The sequence below is a fragment of the Priapulus caudatus genome, unplaced genomic scaffold (genome assembly GCF_000485595.1).
Source record: "Priapulus caudatus unplaced genomic scaffold, Priapulus_caudatus-5.0.1 Scaffold1047, whole genome shotgun sequence".
Taxonomy (NCBI): Eukaryota; Metazoa; Priapulida; class Priapulimorpha; order Priapulimorphida; family Priapulidae; genus Priapulus; species Priapulus caudatus.
In genome coordinates, this window is record NW_014578108.1 from 61374 (window position 1) to 79496 (window position 18123).

General features: G+C 41.6%; 2 protein-coding genes and 1 non-coding gene across 3 annotated transcripts in view; 2 read left to right on the forward strand and 1 right to left on the reverse strand.

Annotated features, from left to right (window-relative positions):
* Positions 1–3660, forward strand: part of LOC106815128 — a 7177-nt gene extending 3517 nt beyond the window's left edge. The window contains exons 3-5 of the mRNA XM_014819557.1: positions 604–760; positions 2620–2808; positions 3366–3660. Of these exons, the coding sequence (XP_014675043.1) occupies positions 604–760; positions 2620–2808; positions 3366–3528 (509 nt within the window). The 3' untranslated portion in view covers positions 3529–3660. The remainder of the gene's footprint in view (positions 1–603; positions 761–2619; positions 2809–3365) is intronic.
* A 4200-nt stretch (positions 3661–7860) lies between these two features.
* Positions 7861–15994, reverse strand: LOC106815127 (frizzled-2-like). Its single transcript, XM_014819556.1, has 5 exons — positions 15707–15994; positions 13247–13362; positions 11042–11675; positions 10405–10475; positions 7861–8653 (listed from the first exon to the last, which is right to left on the reverse strand). The coding sequence occupies exons 1-5, from the start codon at positions 15938–15940 to the stop codon at positions 7861–7863; spliced, it is 1848 nt and encodes a 615-aa protein (XP_014675042.1). The 5' UTR covers positions 15941–15994.
* Positions 15995–16458: 464 nt separating this feature from the next.
* Trnad-guc lies at positions 16459–16530 on the forward strand. The gene has a single exon. It is a non-coding gene; the product is annotated as a tRNA-Asp (tRNA).
* The last annotated feature ends 1593 nt before the right edge of the window (positions 16531–18123 follow it).

An 18123-nucleotide genomic window follows, 5' to 3' on the forward strand; every position in this document is an offset into this window, starting at 1 on the left:
TGTGTGTGTGTGTGTGTGTGTGTGTGTGTGTGTGTGTGTGTGTGGAAGAGTGAGAGAGAGAGAAAGAGAGAGAGAGAGAGAGAGAGAGAGAGAGAAAGAGAGAAAGGGAAGTAGAGAGGCCAAGCTAGACAACGAACGGTCTTGTCGCCTAAAGGTTAATTGGTTAGAAACACGTATCAATCACTCCAGACGGACAAGTGAATTCGACAATTGTGTCATCAGGGTGGTGCCTAGCGGTGGTGGTCAGTGGGGAGGGGGGCAGTTGCCACCCAAGACCTTGAACCAACTGCCCACTGTCCACTGCCCAGACTTCGAACAGCATGTGCCCTGCTCGCGAGGCAACACGAATTAGTTATATGGCCCTAGATCCCGTTGTCAAAAACAAAATCGGTCTTTAAATTAGTCTCAACATTAACATTTTCTCGTAGATCGGACCTCTATACACTGCGTATGAGAGACTCGTAACTTTACCACATTTCTGGCAACGGTATATAAGAAATCGTTTCTGGCAAATTTTGTTCCACTTTGTTTCTGGCAACGGGCCCGTGGTCACTGCTATCTCGCGACGTCACTTGTGTGAATATAGCCATCGTCAATACACAGGCATCTGGGAGGTACCACTAGTGAATTGGCTGGACACCAACGATACGCTGTGTGCCGAGGTCGACAACTGTTACCTGCCCAACGACAAGGAAGAAGCTCTTCAACTCTTCCGCCAGAACTTCCGCCGGCACTACGAACAGAACCGAGCGCCATTTGGGTGAGTCGAGTATAATATATACTCACAAAACTTAACAGCCACACTATAGGTTTATTGATAGGTGTAGATGTATTGATCGGTATATGTGTATTGATAGGTATAGGTATATTGATAGGTATAGGTGTATTGATAGGTATAGGTGTATTGATAGGTATAGGTGTATTGATAAGTATATGTGTATTGATAGGTATATGTATATTGATAGGCATATGTGTACTGATAGGTATATGTGTATTGATAGATGTAGGTGTATTGATAAGTATATGTGTATTGATAGGTATAGGTGTATGTGTATTGATAGGTATAGGTGTATGTGTATTGATAGGTATAGGTGTATGTGTATTGATAGGTATAGGTGTATTGATAGGTGTAGGTGTAGTGATAGGTATATGTGTATTGATAGGTATATGTATATTGATAGGTATAGGTGTTTTGATAGGTATATGTGTATTGATAGGTATAGGTGTATTGATAGGTATATGTGTATTGATAGGTATAGGTGTATTGATAGGTATATGTGTATTGATAGGTATAGGTGTATTGATAGGTATATGTGTATTGATAGGCATAGTTGTATTGATAGGTATAGGTGTATTGATAGGTATAGGTGCATTGATAGGTATAGGTATATTGATAGGTATATGTGTATTGATAGGTATAGGTGTACTGATAGGCATAGGTGTATTGATAGGTATATGTGTATTGATAGGTATATGTGTATTGATAGGTATAGGTGTATTGATCGGTATATGTGTATTGATAGGTATAGGTATAAGTGTATTGATAGGTATAGGTGTATTGATAGGTATATGTGTATTGATAGGTATAGGTGTATTGATCGGTATATGTGTTATTGATAGGTATAGGTATATGTGTATTGATAGGTATAGGTATATGTGTATTGATAGGTATAGGTATATGTGTATTGATAGGTGTAGGTGTATTGATAGGTGTAGGTGTATTGATAGGTGTAGGTGTATTGATAGGTGTAGGTGTATTGATAGGTGTAGGTATAAGTGTATTGATAGGTATAGGTGTATTGATAGGTGTAGGTGTATTGATAGGTGTAGGTATAAGTGTATTGATAGGTATAGGTGTATTGATAGGTGTAGGTGTAGTGATATGTATATGTGTATTGATAGGTATATGTGTATTGATAGGTATAGGTGTATTGATCGGTATATGTGTTATTGATAGGTATAGGTATATGTGTTATTGATAGGTATAGGTATATGTGTATTGATAGGTATAGGTATATGTGTATTGATAGGTATAGGTATATGTGTATTGATAGGTGTAGGTGTGTTGATAGGTTTAGGTGTATTGATTGGTATAGGTGTATTGATAGGTATATGTGTATTGATAAGTATAGGTATAGGTGTATTGATAAGTATATGTGTATTGATAGGTATAGGTGTATTGATAGGTATAGGTGTATTGATAGGTATAGGTGTATTGATAAGTATATGTGTATTGATAGGTATAGGTGTATTTATAGGTATAGGTGTATTGATAGGTATATGTGTATTGATAGGTATATGTGTATTGATAAGTATAGGTATAGGTGTATTAATAGGTATATGTGTATTGATAGGTATAGGTGTATTGATTGGTATAGGTGTATTGATAGGTATATGTGTATTGATAAGTATAGGTATAGGTGTATTGATAAGTATATGTGTATTGATAGGTATAGGTGTATTGATAGGTATAGGTGTATTGATAGGTATAGGTGTACTGATGGTAATAGGTGTGTTGATGGTAATAGGCGTACTGATATATGTATACTAATATATGTATATATTATAATTAATAAAATTACAAATTATAATTATTATTTATATGTGTGATTTCTCCAGCATCCACCTGCGTGCGCGCTGGTTCTATTCCGCTCACTACAATCTGGAAGCCCTGCAAGAATTCCTCGCAGAACTAGAACAACTCAATGACGTATGGCTCGTCACGATCAGTGACGTCATACGCTGGATGCGTAACCCCGTGCCGAACTCTCGCGCAGAGGAATTCTTCGATTGCGATTTCACGAACAGGTACACGTTTTTTTCTTGCACTGTTGTGTTTTTTTTACACTTAGTGGTAAGGTTCTACTTAGTAGGGCTGAGAGGGTCTATGTCCTCTAGGGTACTGCCGGAACGTACCCTGGGGGACATAGACCCTATGAGCCTTAGTAGGTGTATCGACTTTCTCTTAGTTCGATGTTAAGCAAAATAAACGAGGAGTTTAGAGCAGTTTCCATATAGGGTCGAGGAGGTCTGTGATTGTAACTTCACGAACAGGCATGTTTTTACTGTGGTAGGCCTGTTACACTTCAGTAGGTGCATCGTCAATCCCCCTTTTCCTCATTACCAAGCAAAAAAGGGCAACATTTTGAAAAAAAATTACGTATAGGGGGAGATAGCATCGTAGCAGATCGTCGGCAACGGGTTCGTGACGTCACGAATGGCTTCATAGATGGCGAATGGCGAGCGTCGTGCTTGGAATTATGATAATAATTTTTCAAAATAACTCCTGCGATTTGCGCGAATCCTATGTTAAGCTTCGTACCAGTAGCCAATGAAAAATCTTTTCCGTTCCGTATCACCAACAGGTTGCCAGCCTGCCTCGGTAGTCTACTGTGCGAGTATATGAACGTGACGCACATGCCAAACAGTGAGGATCACCCCGGTGACCGGTTCCTACACACGTGCGCCGACCAGTGCCCGGATGTTTACCCGTGGCTAGGAAACCCAACGGGAAGCGCCAATCCCTAAGTATTGTGTAAGATTGTGTAAGATATACCCGCAGGGCGAAAGTGAATATAATCCGTATGATATATATTAGTGAGAGACGTAGTGCATTTCGTATGATATATATATATATATATATGTATATATACAGGGGCGTAGCCAGGGGTGATTCCAGGCATTCCGGAATCCCCCTGGTTTGTATCAAAATAGCACATATCTGATACAGTAGTATGTATATAAAAGCATGAAACGAAAATTTTAACGACGTTTTATTAGTATATAGTAGATTTGGAATCCCCCCCTATTGGAAGGAAATAGGAATCCCCCCCTCTTGGAAAGGCTGGCTACGCCCCTGATATATATTAGTGATGGGGGTAATTTGTAGCGTTGAATATCATGATGTGTAGCGTGTAAGATCACGGCGCCCCCTCGTGGTAATTTGGAGCTATAATATTGATACCCATCACATTAAGATATGGTAGTATAGATATTAAGATGTAAGAGTGAGATCATAATTAAAAAGAAATATAAGAGTGATATTATCGAAGAGAAAGAATATGGCGGAATCAGATAATCTTATTTCAAGAAGCAAGATTGAGATTAAGAGAAGCTTACAGGAAACGCGTGCAGCAAGAATGTGTAGAGTAATCGATTTTGAATTTTGATAATATTTATAGACCAGATGAGCTAATCCCGCTAAACAATTCTAACAGTGCTAGTGTGCTGCTAGTGCTACAAATGACTGATTCAAATAAAAAAATACACAACGCAGGAAATGAAGTAGGAAGTTTTTCTAACGAGACGATCACGTTTTGCTCGTAGGAATACGTATAACAAAAAAGGAAATTCACACAATTTCAACAGAACTTCACTTTCAAAGAACAATTCTTTGCAATCAACAAGCAAAGGTCGGATGTCATGTCACCATATTCGCCGTAAACTAAATTAAGTACGTCTCATACGAGCGGACAAAACTAAAATATTCAACGATGTAAACTTGATATATAATATAAACGTAAACGTTGTTTAGCGGAATCATATTTATTTACATATACACGCATGCACACGCACGCACACGCACACGCACAGACGCACCCACAGACTACTGTGCACGCACGCGTGTACGCGCACACACAGGCACATGCATCTTTGAGTGATTTTCGTTGATATTCTTGTCGTGGATTATCAGTGTCCTTCAGCGAAATTTTTTGATGCCGCCGGTCTTTTTGTAGATTTCGGGTAACCGTTCGGCGCCTTTCGTGTTATAGACGGACCCGACTATATGTTTTCCTATCTAGCCAACCACTTTAGAATTTTTTTTACTTTACAGTAGCTCAGTTCACAACTTCACTTCGCGATAAGGAAGTTTTGTCAATTTTTGTACACCTTACATGAAGGCACTATTCCGCGTTACGCAGCCATATGATAGAGACCGCATATAGCCGCCCTGGCATATGCATAGATACCTAGATTGAATTAGATGGACTTGCGCCATTATGAACAATGAAAAGCACTTGAAGTAGTATGCAGTATGTAAAATGAGATCCGGATTTTGTACAAATTCGTATCGTGTCGCTAGCAAGTTAAAAGTTAGTCGCTGTGTTAAGTCTATACGTTGAAGCGGTGCATGGTCATGGTCATGAATGAAACGCATATGTTGCGTATGCACAATTCTCAAGCATTTACACATAATTTTGGTGATAGAGCCATGTAAAAGAAATTTTTTACTTGATCTAACGATATAAGTATGATGCTAATCATATAATTTCTATCTTAAGGCACTGCTCTGATGCATGTTGTCAACGACTGCCATCTATTGGCGGGACCATGACCATACTGGATTTCACCTAAAATACGCGGACGCATGAATATATATAGAAATGAAATTCCGGTAGATCGAATTATATCGATTATATTCGATTATTGGGACATCACTACACAAATATGCTAACTAGATACACCAACACATATAAGTTTTTAAATCGTTTATTTGAAAAAATTACACTATTTACACTATTACGAACTACGACAAACTACAAGTTGTGCAATTAAAACTATACTATGTATAATCCAATAAAAACCGTGAAATGAACAAGGACAATACAATATAACAGCAGAACAAACTAATACGAAAGAAACAATTGCAACAAATAAAAAGAACGACTAAATACTACACGTAGACCGATTCTTTTACAGAAACAAACAAGAAAATTATTAACCTCTTTGTACGTGGAACACAAATAAACGGACGTACACTGCCTAGATAATTAAAAACCATGTATATATATATATATATATATATATATATATATATAATACTAATAGTTTTTATCATGATAAAAAAACTGTACAATACTGTTTCAATTCTTAACTCCACGATGAAGACCATGATGATATGATGCAACTAAAAAAACTGTAATGTACACACTGCTTGTACTTTTCTAACTACCAATAAATAATAATAACAATATTGCACTGAACTCTTCACACGCACTTCCTGCGCGCAGAATGTTTTCCGTTACAACGCACGTTACTACGCACGTTACTACAAAAAAGGAGACGAATTTTGTGACAAAAACAAGAGATGTTATTCAACATCATGCAAACGAACGAGTATAAAAAAATACTTCGTGGAACAAACAACGCACAGAACACACAAACGATATAAATATTAATAATAATTATGTAAAACAATTTTTTCGACCACGATCTCCTTTAGTTCGTCAGAGCACACTTTCCCCAGCTGCTTTCTACATGTGTAAAAAAAAACACAAAACATCTCAAAATACACGACTAAAAATAAAATAAAAAAATAACCATAGTTAACCTATAGTTTTTTTTTATGGAGTGATTGCACAAAAAATCTGATATACTAAATATTAAAGTACTACTATAGATTTTTTGTGCAAATCACTCCATCGAAAAAAAACTTTGCAAGGTTTCAAGAGAGGTTTCATGCTTTGATGTCGTGATTAGTAGTTTTAAGTTACATCTCTAACAGTGCCAATGCTAAACGACACCTCGTTAATACACGGAACTCGGAACCCGTACCTTTTTCATAGATTCTAATTTCTAGCAATCGCTTGTCGTTGTTGATAGATTCGTGAGTACTTACTCTATCTACACAATGACTTATATATTACCTGAGCTTAAACAGTACTTGCACCTTAGAACCACTAGGTGTCTAGTGGTTATAAAGTTTTCACCTCTGCTTTACAACGATTAGTGACGATTTGTTTTCGACAAGAAAAATTTAGCACACGCGCAAGGACTGTACGCCATTTCGTGAGCCACTTCCCCTCCAAAAACGGTTTACAAAACGCGTGATTTTTTCCAGATTCGGTTGGACGGTATGAATTGATATTTACCTGCGTTTCCAAGATAACCATTGAACTCTGACCCCACGATCCCCCCAGCATGTTTGGTTTGTGACAATACTGACAATTGCAACTAGATCCCGAGAACACCAGAGGGTCCAGTGTCAGAATCGTCACGACTAGTTTTGACTGTCACGAGTCTAAAGTGTCGCAACGTTTCAAACGACATTTCGCGAAGTTTACAACTGTTCAACCTTTCACTCAACAATTTACACATTTTGACTTCATGCGTATTTATGACAACAGATCCCAGACACACAACCAGACAGAATTTCGAAAGAATTTGGCCCCGTTAAACGTACGGGTGAACAGATAGGGAGTGTGTGAATATCACCTCAAACAACACTAGTCGTAGATGCCATGGTGATAAATATGCTTGCGTAACACAGCTCAGTTCAATATAGATGTATACTGAAAGGATGCGTACGTGAGACCGTATATATAAGTTGCACAAACGTTAAATTTGTGCAGTTTTTATGCACTGCGACAGATTAAAACCATTTCCCAGCGGCCATGTGAAGAACTGACATGCAGGCAAACACACGCACACTCACACGCACGTACAATTACATACACACACACACACACTCACATGCACGCACGCACACACTCACACACACACAGCCACCTTCCACAACCCTTCCCCACAGCTACAGAAGACAACACTACCGACTCTACTGCACTGCCTCTCGCCGCACTGCCTACCATCGCCACCCGCACGCTCACACTCACACCTCCCCACCACACATACACACACACACTCACATACACACACACACTCACATACACACACACTCACATGCACGCACGCACGCACGCACACACCCACATACACACGGCCACCTACCACAACCATTCTTCAGCAGCAGACAGGCTGGATGACACATCTCCCCCGCACTGCATACCTCTCCCCCGCACCGCCTACCCCTCCCCGCACCGCCTACCTCTCCCCCGCACTGCCTACCTCTCCCCCGCGCTCTCACACGGCAGCAGCCGACGGCGACCGAGCGCCCTCGTAGCGACAAGCCCTCCTCTGCTTCAGCTCCGCCTCTCTCCCTCCGCCGCCGCCGCCCCCGCCGCCGCGGCAGCAGATGGCGCCACGGTAGAAGCAGCGCCACCAGGCGGCGAGCGTCTTCGGCGACCAGATCCATATTCCCGAGGCGATGCCGACGGACAGCGACATCGCGTACTTCACGAGGAACACCGCGAATATCGGCGCCTCCCTCTCTCCACCTCCTCCTCCGGCGGCGGGGCAGGTGATGTCGGAGTAGTGCGGGGAGGCGTGCGGCGAACACGACGCGACGCGCGCCCACCACGACGCCATCCACGCCTCCAGGTGGAGCTGCTCGTAGAAGACGCAGGCGACGACGGCGGCAGAGGGCGCCGCGTACATCGCCGCGAACGCGCCGATCCGCGCCATCAGCCGCTCCAGCTTCGCCGCCGCCTCCCCGCCGCCGCCGCCGCCGCGCACGACCCCGCGGATCCGGTACAGGCTCGCGAGGCCCGCCGCGAGAAAGAGGGCGCCGGTGAGGAGCGAGGCGGCGAGCGGAGCGACGACGAAAACGCGCGCGGCGGCTGCGTCGGCGACGCCGACGTAGCAGACTCCCGAGAGAACGTCGCCGTCGACCTTGCCGAGAGCGAGGACGAGGATGGTGAGGGCGGCGGGCGTTGCCCAGGCGACGAGGTGGAAGAGGTGGGCACGTTGTTCGATCGCTTCGCTGCTCCATTTTAGTCCAGCGGCGAGGAACCAGGAAACGGTCAGCACCACCCACCTACAACACAGACAGGAGCACGTTATATATATACATACATACAGAGATATATACTACATATACACTATATATAGAGAAAGGAACCAGAAGACAGTGAGAACCAGCCACCTATAACAAACACTAAATATATACACACACATACACCCACCTATAACACAGATACTAAATATATACACATACATACACCCACTTACAACACAGATACTAAATATATACACATACATACACCCACCTACAACACAGATACTAAATATATACACATACATACACCCACCTACAACACAGACACTAAATATATACACATACATACACCCACCTACAACACAGATACTAAATATATACACATACATACACCCACCTACAACACATACACTAAATATATACACATACATACACCCACCTATAACACAGATACAATATGCATATATACAAGATACAAGATACAATACAGATACAATATATAATATGTATTATTAGCTCTTGTATATATATAAATATATATATAGTAAGCACCACCCACCTACAACACAGACACTAACACATGTAACAGGGGTAGAAATTAACTTTTGAACAAGGGGACTCCCTACGCTCAAAAATATGGAATCCGCAGCAAAATGAGAGAGTCCGCAGTCTCAGGTTCAAAATTAAAGATATTCACAATAACGCATGTGACAATGCGTTGCAGTTGCACGTCTGCCAAATTTTCTTCGTACATTAGCTGAAAAAATACAGCAATTCCGCGAGGCTGTGCTTCGCAACAAACTATAGTAATAGTATGGCAGATTTTTCAGGGAGTCACACGGACTCCTGCATATATGTCAAATCAGGGAGTCCGACAGTAAATCAGGGAGTAATTAATTGACTCTGAACTCCTGTTAATTTCGCACCCTGCACTAAATATGCATACATACATATATACACACACTTATGTACAGCACCTACAACACAGACAAGAGATGGTGAGCATCACACACCTATAACACACGCAGACACGTGCGGATATATATATACATATACACATATACATATATATATATATATACATGTATATATATAAATATATATACATGTTTATATATATATTTATTTATATTAGAGGTGTAACAATACACGTACCAGTCAATCAGCAGTCAGGATTGTTTAGCAGGAACAACTTTGGCGACAATATAAGTGCGCCACATATATTGACCCAGATTTCAATGACAGCCGAGGATATTTACACGATACTGAGAGGGGATTTCATAGAATAAAAAAAAGAATTTGATTTGAAAGTCAAAAGAAGAGCATTTTTGTTAAAATCCCATCGAAAATCCTTAGTGGACATGAAAACCAAATCGAACTAACCAAACTCGATCGCAAAATATTCACCATGTTTAATCAACTTGGGAGCACAAACGAGCGATGGATGATAAACGCGATTTTAAAATCAGAATACCAATGCTTAGGCCAAAACAAAATATAGGTGTGGTTACCGTTTCATGCCCCAAAAAAATAGGGTAGGTAGGTAAGGAAAACATTTGATTTTATTGAAACATTTTATTTACGAACCATGTCCGAAGGATGTGCGTTGTGCCTTTTGAAGCAGGAACTGTCCAATTCATATTTTTTATATTTAAAAAAAAAAATTTCTTTTTTACTTTAAAGAAAATTGACAATCAAATGTTTAGGGTCGCTGGGAATAAATAGGGTCGGTCGGGAAACGGTAACCACACCTATATTTTGTTTTGGCCTTATTGCAGTGTACAACTTACCATAGTGCGCTGGCCATTGTGAAGAAATACAGGAGCATGAACAGTATGGTGCAGCCCTCCTTCTTTGTCCCCTGTTACCACAGAACGAAGTTAGATACACAGTACATTGCAAGTCACTGTGAATCGAAAATGTCTGTAACAAGACAAAGCTTCACCCAGCAAACATCAGTCATACACGATTGTATACTCATGGCAATAGTTACAAGTAGTAACTGTGACGTTACTAATGTAACTGTACGTTCATGGTACTATGAGTAACAGTAATAAATGTGATGTTACTAATTGTGATGGTAAGTACTTAGCACAGTAGATTGTAATGTAACTGCATAGCTGAATGCTCATGTTTAATACCAGTAGTAGTTCCAGCAACGCAACAAAACAAACACACGGTTAATATAACAAATAACACAGGGGCTAACGAACCCACCTAATTAGCTTAATTAACTAACGAACTATACTAATTAACTAACAAACTATACTAATTAACTAACGAACTATACTAATTAACTAACGAACTATACTAATCAACCAACAAACTATACTAATTAGCTAACAAACTATACTAATTAGCTAACAAACTATACTAATTAGCTAACAAACTATACTAATTAGCTAACGAACCCACACTCCCCCTTACCTGCGTGACAACTGGTAGGGACTCCACCACGGCCTCCGCCTCGGCGCGTGCTCCGTACCCGTACAGATCGTGAGCCGCCACCGTCACCCTCCCGGTGTCGCGGAACGGCCCCGAGCAAGCGATGGAGTCCCTGAGCACGTAGCCGGCGAGGTAGGCCAGCGCGACGAACAGGTAGCACGCCGAGAGGAACACGATCGGCCGCTCGGGGTAGCGGAATCGCGCGGGGTCGAGCGCAAAGGTCGCGACCGCGAACACGGTCAGCGCGAAGCACGCGACGCTCCACGCCCCGACCCAGACGCGCGCGAACCGTCGCTGCGCCGCGCTCCAGAACAGGTCGTCGCAGGGGGCGCCGCAGTCGGGCGTCGCCGCGCCGCCGCCGACGGCGAGCCGGTAGTCGAGGTTGTGAACGCTGAGGTTGCGCGGGCAGCGGAAGGGAGGTGGCGCCCCCGAGGGGAAGCCGGGGTCGAGCGCGGGCGGACGCGCGGCGGGCGGTGGCGCCCCCTCGGCGGTGGAGTTGGGGCCGACGCACAACCCCGACTCGGGGAATTTGAGGCAGTCGAGTGTCTGCGGCCACTGGAAGCCGAACTTGTTCATGAGGCCCTCGCAGCCGCGACGCGCCGACACGCAGAGACCCCTGCAGGCAGAAAAAACAAACGATGGTGTGTACTCAGGGTTTTGTCCGGGTTATTACTTCTAGTGCCTAGTCTTTTATTTTGGAGAAAAGTAAACTTGTTTTTAAACTTTTGGTACAATGATATGTAGTGGTGGGTGGTCTGCTTCTAAGAAGGATCATTGTCACTTTGCGGGAAAATTACTAAACAAGACAGTTTTGATAAAAAAAAGGTCATCATTTCGAAAAAAATTATGGGCCAATTATGTCAATAAGGTAAATCTAGCTTTAAACTATAAATTATAACCTGTGTTTGGCCGTATTTTGTCCTGGCGATTGATTCTAGTACCCAGTAACTTATTTTACGACAAAGTAAACTTGTTTGTGAATTTTGTAATTACAGTCGGTCCAAAATTCCGGATGCCAGAAATCTGGATCACCCAAGAACCTAGACTTTTCGAAAAACTCTCTCAAACTTTTACAATGTTCATTTTTAAACATAATTTCAAGCATTACACACTTTTTTTTAGTGAAAATTTTTTGTTTACATTTTTGTCAAGTGTTGAGTCTGTTGATTCAGCCACCCTCACGCCCCTAAGCATTTTGGCTATCGGTTTCCGTCACGGCTTGGAGCGCTGATAATTGATGTCACATGCCCAAATTTGGGACTCTTATACACCATATATAGTAACTGAGCTGCGTTGTAGAGACTTAATTTAGAAAACATTGCCGGCTCCATCATGACGGGCATTAGCTGTGCTAGGAAAGATAATGGGAGATAAGGGCATAGGCGATGCCCCGAAATTCACCTATGATAACCGAAACGCTGTTCATTCATAAAGTTATCGCAGAAAAACCGAATAGGAGCCAATATCTCAGCCTAAGAGTATCGTATTGACAAGCGGTTGGTCTTGTTTTAGAGAGCAAAGAATTCTGCTTAATGCAATACCATAAAATTATTCTAGACTCGCAGGCAAAGTAGAATAATGTTGTCGTGAAATAGCACTATTTTTCCGTTTTTCCGTTGTACACTCTAGGTATTATTAGCTCTTGATAGTATACATGGTAGTTTCACATAAAACTTGGTAGTTTTTACAGCATCAACAAGTGAGTATGTATTCGTGAAATATTCGTATTAATATGGCCGTATATTTATACATGTATATGTACATAGGCGTTTGCTCTTACGGTAAGTGTGTTTGTTTTGTGCATGTGATAGCTGTGCGCTCTTACTCGTTTTGAGCAAGATTTTTAGGTGGAAATGAATGAAAAAACAGAGAACATACACTGTGAGATCGCGACCGGTTAATAGAGATTTCCGGATAACGTATGGCCGGATAAAGGAGGTCGTACTGTGGTTGAAAATCCAAAAAACCTAGACGATTTGATGTTATGTTCCTGACATTAATTGCTTGCTACGGGCTATGTACGAGTCACGAGTGTTTGTTTACATCAAACAACATAGTAAAATAGGAATTTATAATGCAGCAATTTAACCATAAAAAGTCAACAGAATTACTTATATTTTGTGAAAAAGTTGAAATATTTATTTTAGATTTTACTATTTACGGCGACGTAATCACTTTAATGCATACCTGCATGGAGGTAGAGCTTCCGGGATGACAGTGCAGACGGGTGCATACATCGCACACAGGAAGAATTTCAGATCCGGAGAGCACTTGACTTCGACGAGAGGAAAGAACTGGTGCACCTGAAACATCGTACGGAAACCGTGCGATAGTATACTTAGTCGTAATCGTATCGAGGTTACGAGGTACCTAGGGTCCGTCGTTGGAAAGAAAATCAATCTCGATATTAACATTGCCTGTAGTTGTGTGCTCAGTCCTAGTTTGGTACCCCTGTATATTATATATATCGCATATATATTAACTAATCCAGGGTGATAAACTAGGATTGGGCTGGATTGTGCACTACAGATTACAGTACAGTACAAGTTTAAGTTACAACTACTACTAGTACCACAGGCACTTGGAGCGTTTCAATAAAATATAATGCTAAATAAATACGAAATCTATTTACTACCAGTCTTAATGTTTCTATACTATCTTTCACCTATTAGTATTATTGCCGACAATTTCCTGCAAATGCCATCCAAATGCTTATCTGCAACAAAAGCTGGCTGCCGCTGCACACTGACACATAAATATATAGCAGGTAGGAAAGTCAAGTGTGCTGCCAAAATTCGCTCGACGCGCGCTTGATTTCACACGAATACAACACAAATATTCAACCATTCTACTCCATCTTTGTTTCTATTTGAAGAACAGTGTTCACTTGTTATAAAAACATACTGTCTGTGTTCGTAACCGAGCTGTGTCACACAAAATCACACAAAGCCTGACGAAATTCTCGTGTTCGCTCCCGTTGCACAGTTTATGTAAATGGCTGCAAGTACAGGGCTATATGCGGCGCACTGCATTCTGGGAAACTACCGCACTGCTTTCCAACTCCCATATGAGCCTCGTCAAAGCCGCCAGTGGAGCGTTGCAAAAACGTTGCAGTGCAAAAATGAGGTCACGAAGAGCGCCGGTGGGTGTTTCTGTTTCTGACAGCTATTTACATAAACTGCGCAATGGGAGCGAACGCGAGAATTTCGTCAGGCTTTGTGTGATTTCGCGTGACACAGCTCGGTTACGAACACAGACAGTATGTTTTTATAACAAGTGAACACTGTTCTTCAAATAGAAACTAAGATGGAGTAGAATGGTTGAATATTTGTGTTGTATTCGTGTGAAATCAAGCGAGCGTCAAGCGCTTTCATACCCGCTATATATTTATGTGTCAGTGTGCTGCGGCAGCCAGCGTTTGTTGCAGATGAGCATTTGCAAGAAATTGTCGGCAATAATAGGTGAAATCGAGAGTATAGAAACATTAAGACTTTGGTAGTAAATAGATTTCGTATTTATTTAGCATTAATCCCATTATATTTTATTGAAACGCTCCAACTGCCTGTGACTAGTACTACTACTAGGTTGACGCCTGTTAGTGTTGCTGATAGGGTCTATGTCCCCCAGGGTACTGCCGGAACGTACCCTGGTACTAGCTCTAGTACTATAGCCCGCGTACATTGACTGCCGCAGGGCTATAGCACATTGTTGGCTGGAAATACCAACTGCAACCTGTCACCACCTGTCCCCACGAAAAATGGATCGCAAAACGCAAAATTATCGAGCTTTTTAACACTTATCTATCTACGTGGACATCTCACCTATCTTTTTGAACACTTTACACAACTTTACACCATGTATTTATCCTTTTATTCCACAAAGTAAGCACTACTGGAAATTCCCGTTTGAAATTCTGGCGTGCGTACGCGTGACGTCCGGCATTGTATATACATGCCATGTGTCTTGCCTACAGATCCGGTGCGTGTATATTATACAATACCGGTGACGTCACGCGTACGCACGCCAGAATTTCAAACGGGAATTTCTAGTAGTGCTTACTTTATGGAATAAAAGGATAAATACATGGTGTAAAGTTGTGTAGTGTTCAAAAAGATAGGTGAGATGTCCACGTAGATAGATAAGTGTTAAAAAGCCCGATAATTTTGCGTTTTGCGATCCATTTTTCGTGGGGACAGGTGGTGACAGGTTGCAGTTGGTATTTCCAGCCGACAATGTGCTATAGCCCTGCGGCAGTCAATGTACGCGGGCGATAGTACTAGAGCTACCCTGGTACTAAATACTACTATCTAATATGCCGGACCGTACCTCGCCTACTCCACTAACGAGTCTAGGGAGTCGCCTACGCCTACTCCTAACTCTAACCCTAACACTAACCCTAACCATATCAGCTAGATAGTTACCAGGGTACGTTCCGGTATACCGGACCGTACCCAGGGTACGTTCCGGCAGTACCCTGGGGGACATAGACTCTATCAGCGTTAGTGTTACTGTTTAGTGTTACTCGATCTGTTAGTGTTACTGGAGCTAGTGTTACTGTAGTGCTAGCGTTGGAAACACAGTTGCAGAGACCCAATGCTCCACAAACGGAGTCAAAGGGAGATAAAAAAAACAATTCCACGTCCGCACCTCCAGACCAGCTTCTTCCTGCTTCTGGTGATTGAGTAGATTCGGCATGATCGTTTCGTTGTAGGGTAAGTTATCACAGAGTGGTATCGTGATCGGTTCACATCGGCCATGTTTGGGAACGGTGTCTGGATCAGCAACTCCGCTCTCTGATATGCTTCGATCTCCATCTACCGCTATTCCTAAAGTCACTACAATGATTACGATTAATGCAACGTGGGAAAGGGGGTAAGGCATAGTTAAACTAGTATTATAAAGCCACAATCACACGATTGACAAGAAAGCCATGGATATTTGATCATTCGAAACGAGCAGTGGATTCGTGATAGCAATATCGGAAACGAGCGCCGAATTCGTCTGAGAATAAAAAAAATATGACGCTCATATAAACTGTGGGTGTTTTATGGCATCATGTTTATAGTAAGGTAAGTGCGCATAATTTACAGGCGATGTAGAGCAGGGAGTTTTCGTGAATTGGGGATTTATTAATATCGAAAACCGTGTACCAAAGTTGAGACTTATTTCTCAGATAACATCTCACATTTTTGTGGCATCTTGTCAAGTAATAATATATTATTTGAGCCGAGATTGTGATATTCCCGATTGAGATCACATAATCGGAAAGGTGCACGCAGTGCTGTATTTTTATTAGACGTTAAATAATGGAAAAACATATAAAACAGTTAAATGAATTAAAGATGACCCATAAATGAAATAGATACGAGCCAACAGCGAGAAGCTTTTCCACCAGCTAATCCTCGATAGTATAGTGGTCAGTATCCCCGCCTGTCACGCGGGAGACCGGGGTTCAATTCCCCGTCGGGGAGATGGTATGTCTTTTTTACCGTTTTAATTTTCTTATCATTGACGGTACTTCAAACAAATTCTAGTTCCTACATCGCATAAATTATGTACGTTTTATTCGGGTGGAGGTGCGAAGGTTTTACTGATGACTTAAATAATAATTTACACTTATCCAAGAGTCGTTTATGTTTATATTAGACATATTTGAGATCATGTATATATATAATAAATTAAATTCTGCCTCTTTTCTCCCAAAGCTATCATGACCTTGCAATAGTCCATAAATCAACAACCTTCCCGAAGCGTATGTATTAGGGATATTTTACATTTATCTATAATAAATTATATTTTGTCCCCTTTCTCCAGAATCTACGGCCTTGCACGTATTAGGAATAGCCTATACTTTACATTGTATTTATGATAAATTATATTTTTGCCCCTTTTCTTCTGAAGCTACGGTCTTGCATGCCTATAGTCGTACCAAATCCCCATGCAGCATAGCTCAGCGAGAAACGTGCGTTCGCGCATGCCCAGTAATACCAGTATCTGCTGAATAAAATGGTATTTTGTTTGAAATTATGAGAGGAAATATTCGTCACAGTAGCATATCATGAAAAATAAATCCCGATGCCTCTATTTAATAATTATAGCTGGCCCTGGGTGGCGTAGCAGTCAGCTAATAGGTGGCGACATGTGGCCTACCTGAGAGATGCAACTGAATATCCAGCCATTATTTGTCAAATAAGTGGATTAATTTATAAATGTGTTAATATTAAACTTCTAATTTCGAGAGAACATACCAGCGATAGATTGACATGAAATATATCTATCCAAATTTCACACCTTACAATTTATCACAAGGGGATTTCTATAGTCTATAGTACAAAACTTCCCTGTTAGTGTTACATGCATAGCGGTATAGATGTCTGTTTTCTAATGCACGTCATCTCCAAGACAACATAACAGTTTGTTGACGTTATACGTTTAAAATTTTAAGGAAATACTTGTTGCAAATTGCTTGTGATGAAAAATGACTCTCGACGATCTGCAGCCCTGATATACGTGCGAAGCGCGAACAGCGCCGCCTCGCGGCGCCTTTTGATCGAATTCGCTGCCCTCTATGTAGAACTATATACGCGAGGCCCTCTGGGTAGTACATAAAGCCGAATAATCAGTCAATTGAGGAGTTGTGGCGATTGCAGAAGCCTTTCGACTCTGCACGTAGGGCGAGAATAAATCCAAATGCTCGTAATTTCAAGTTTTTTGCGTCGGCGCTTTAGGTTTTCTCTAGAAAAGCGATTTCCAATTTCTTGCATTTTACGCCCTGAACTTATTCTCGTACATATGGCGTGCCATAGATGGCGCGACGAGGCTGTCTTCGAGGGATTTTCCAGAGAATTTCCACACAAAGGAACGCCGATTCGGCTTAGACTGCGCCGCGATGGACAGTTCGACACGCTGCACTAACTATAACTTTATATTGTGCACCAGTCTAGCTGGAATCGTGACGTCCGAGTGTAATTCTCGTAGCCATCTTAGGACACCGCAGCCTCACTGATGATGGTTGTTTACACTAGATTCCGACTAGACGTTATGTGGAAAACCACCAGCCGTAT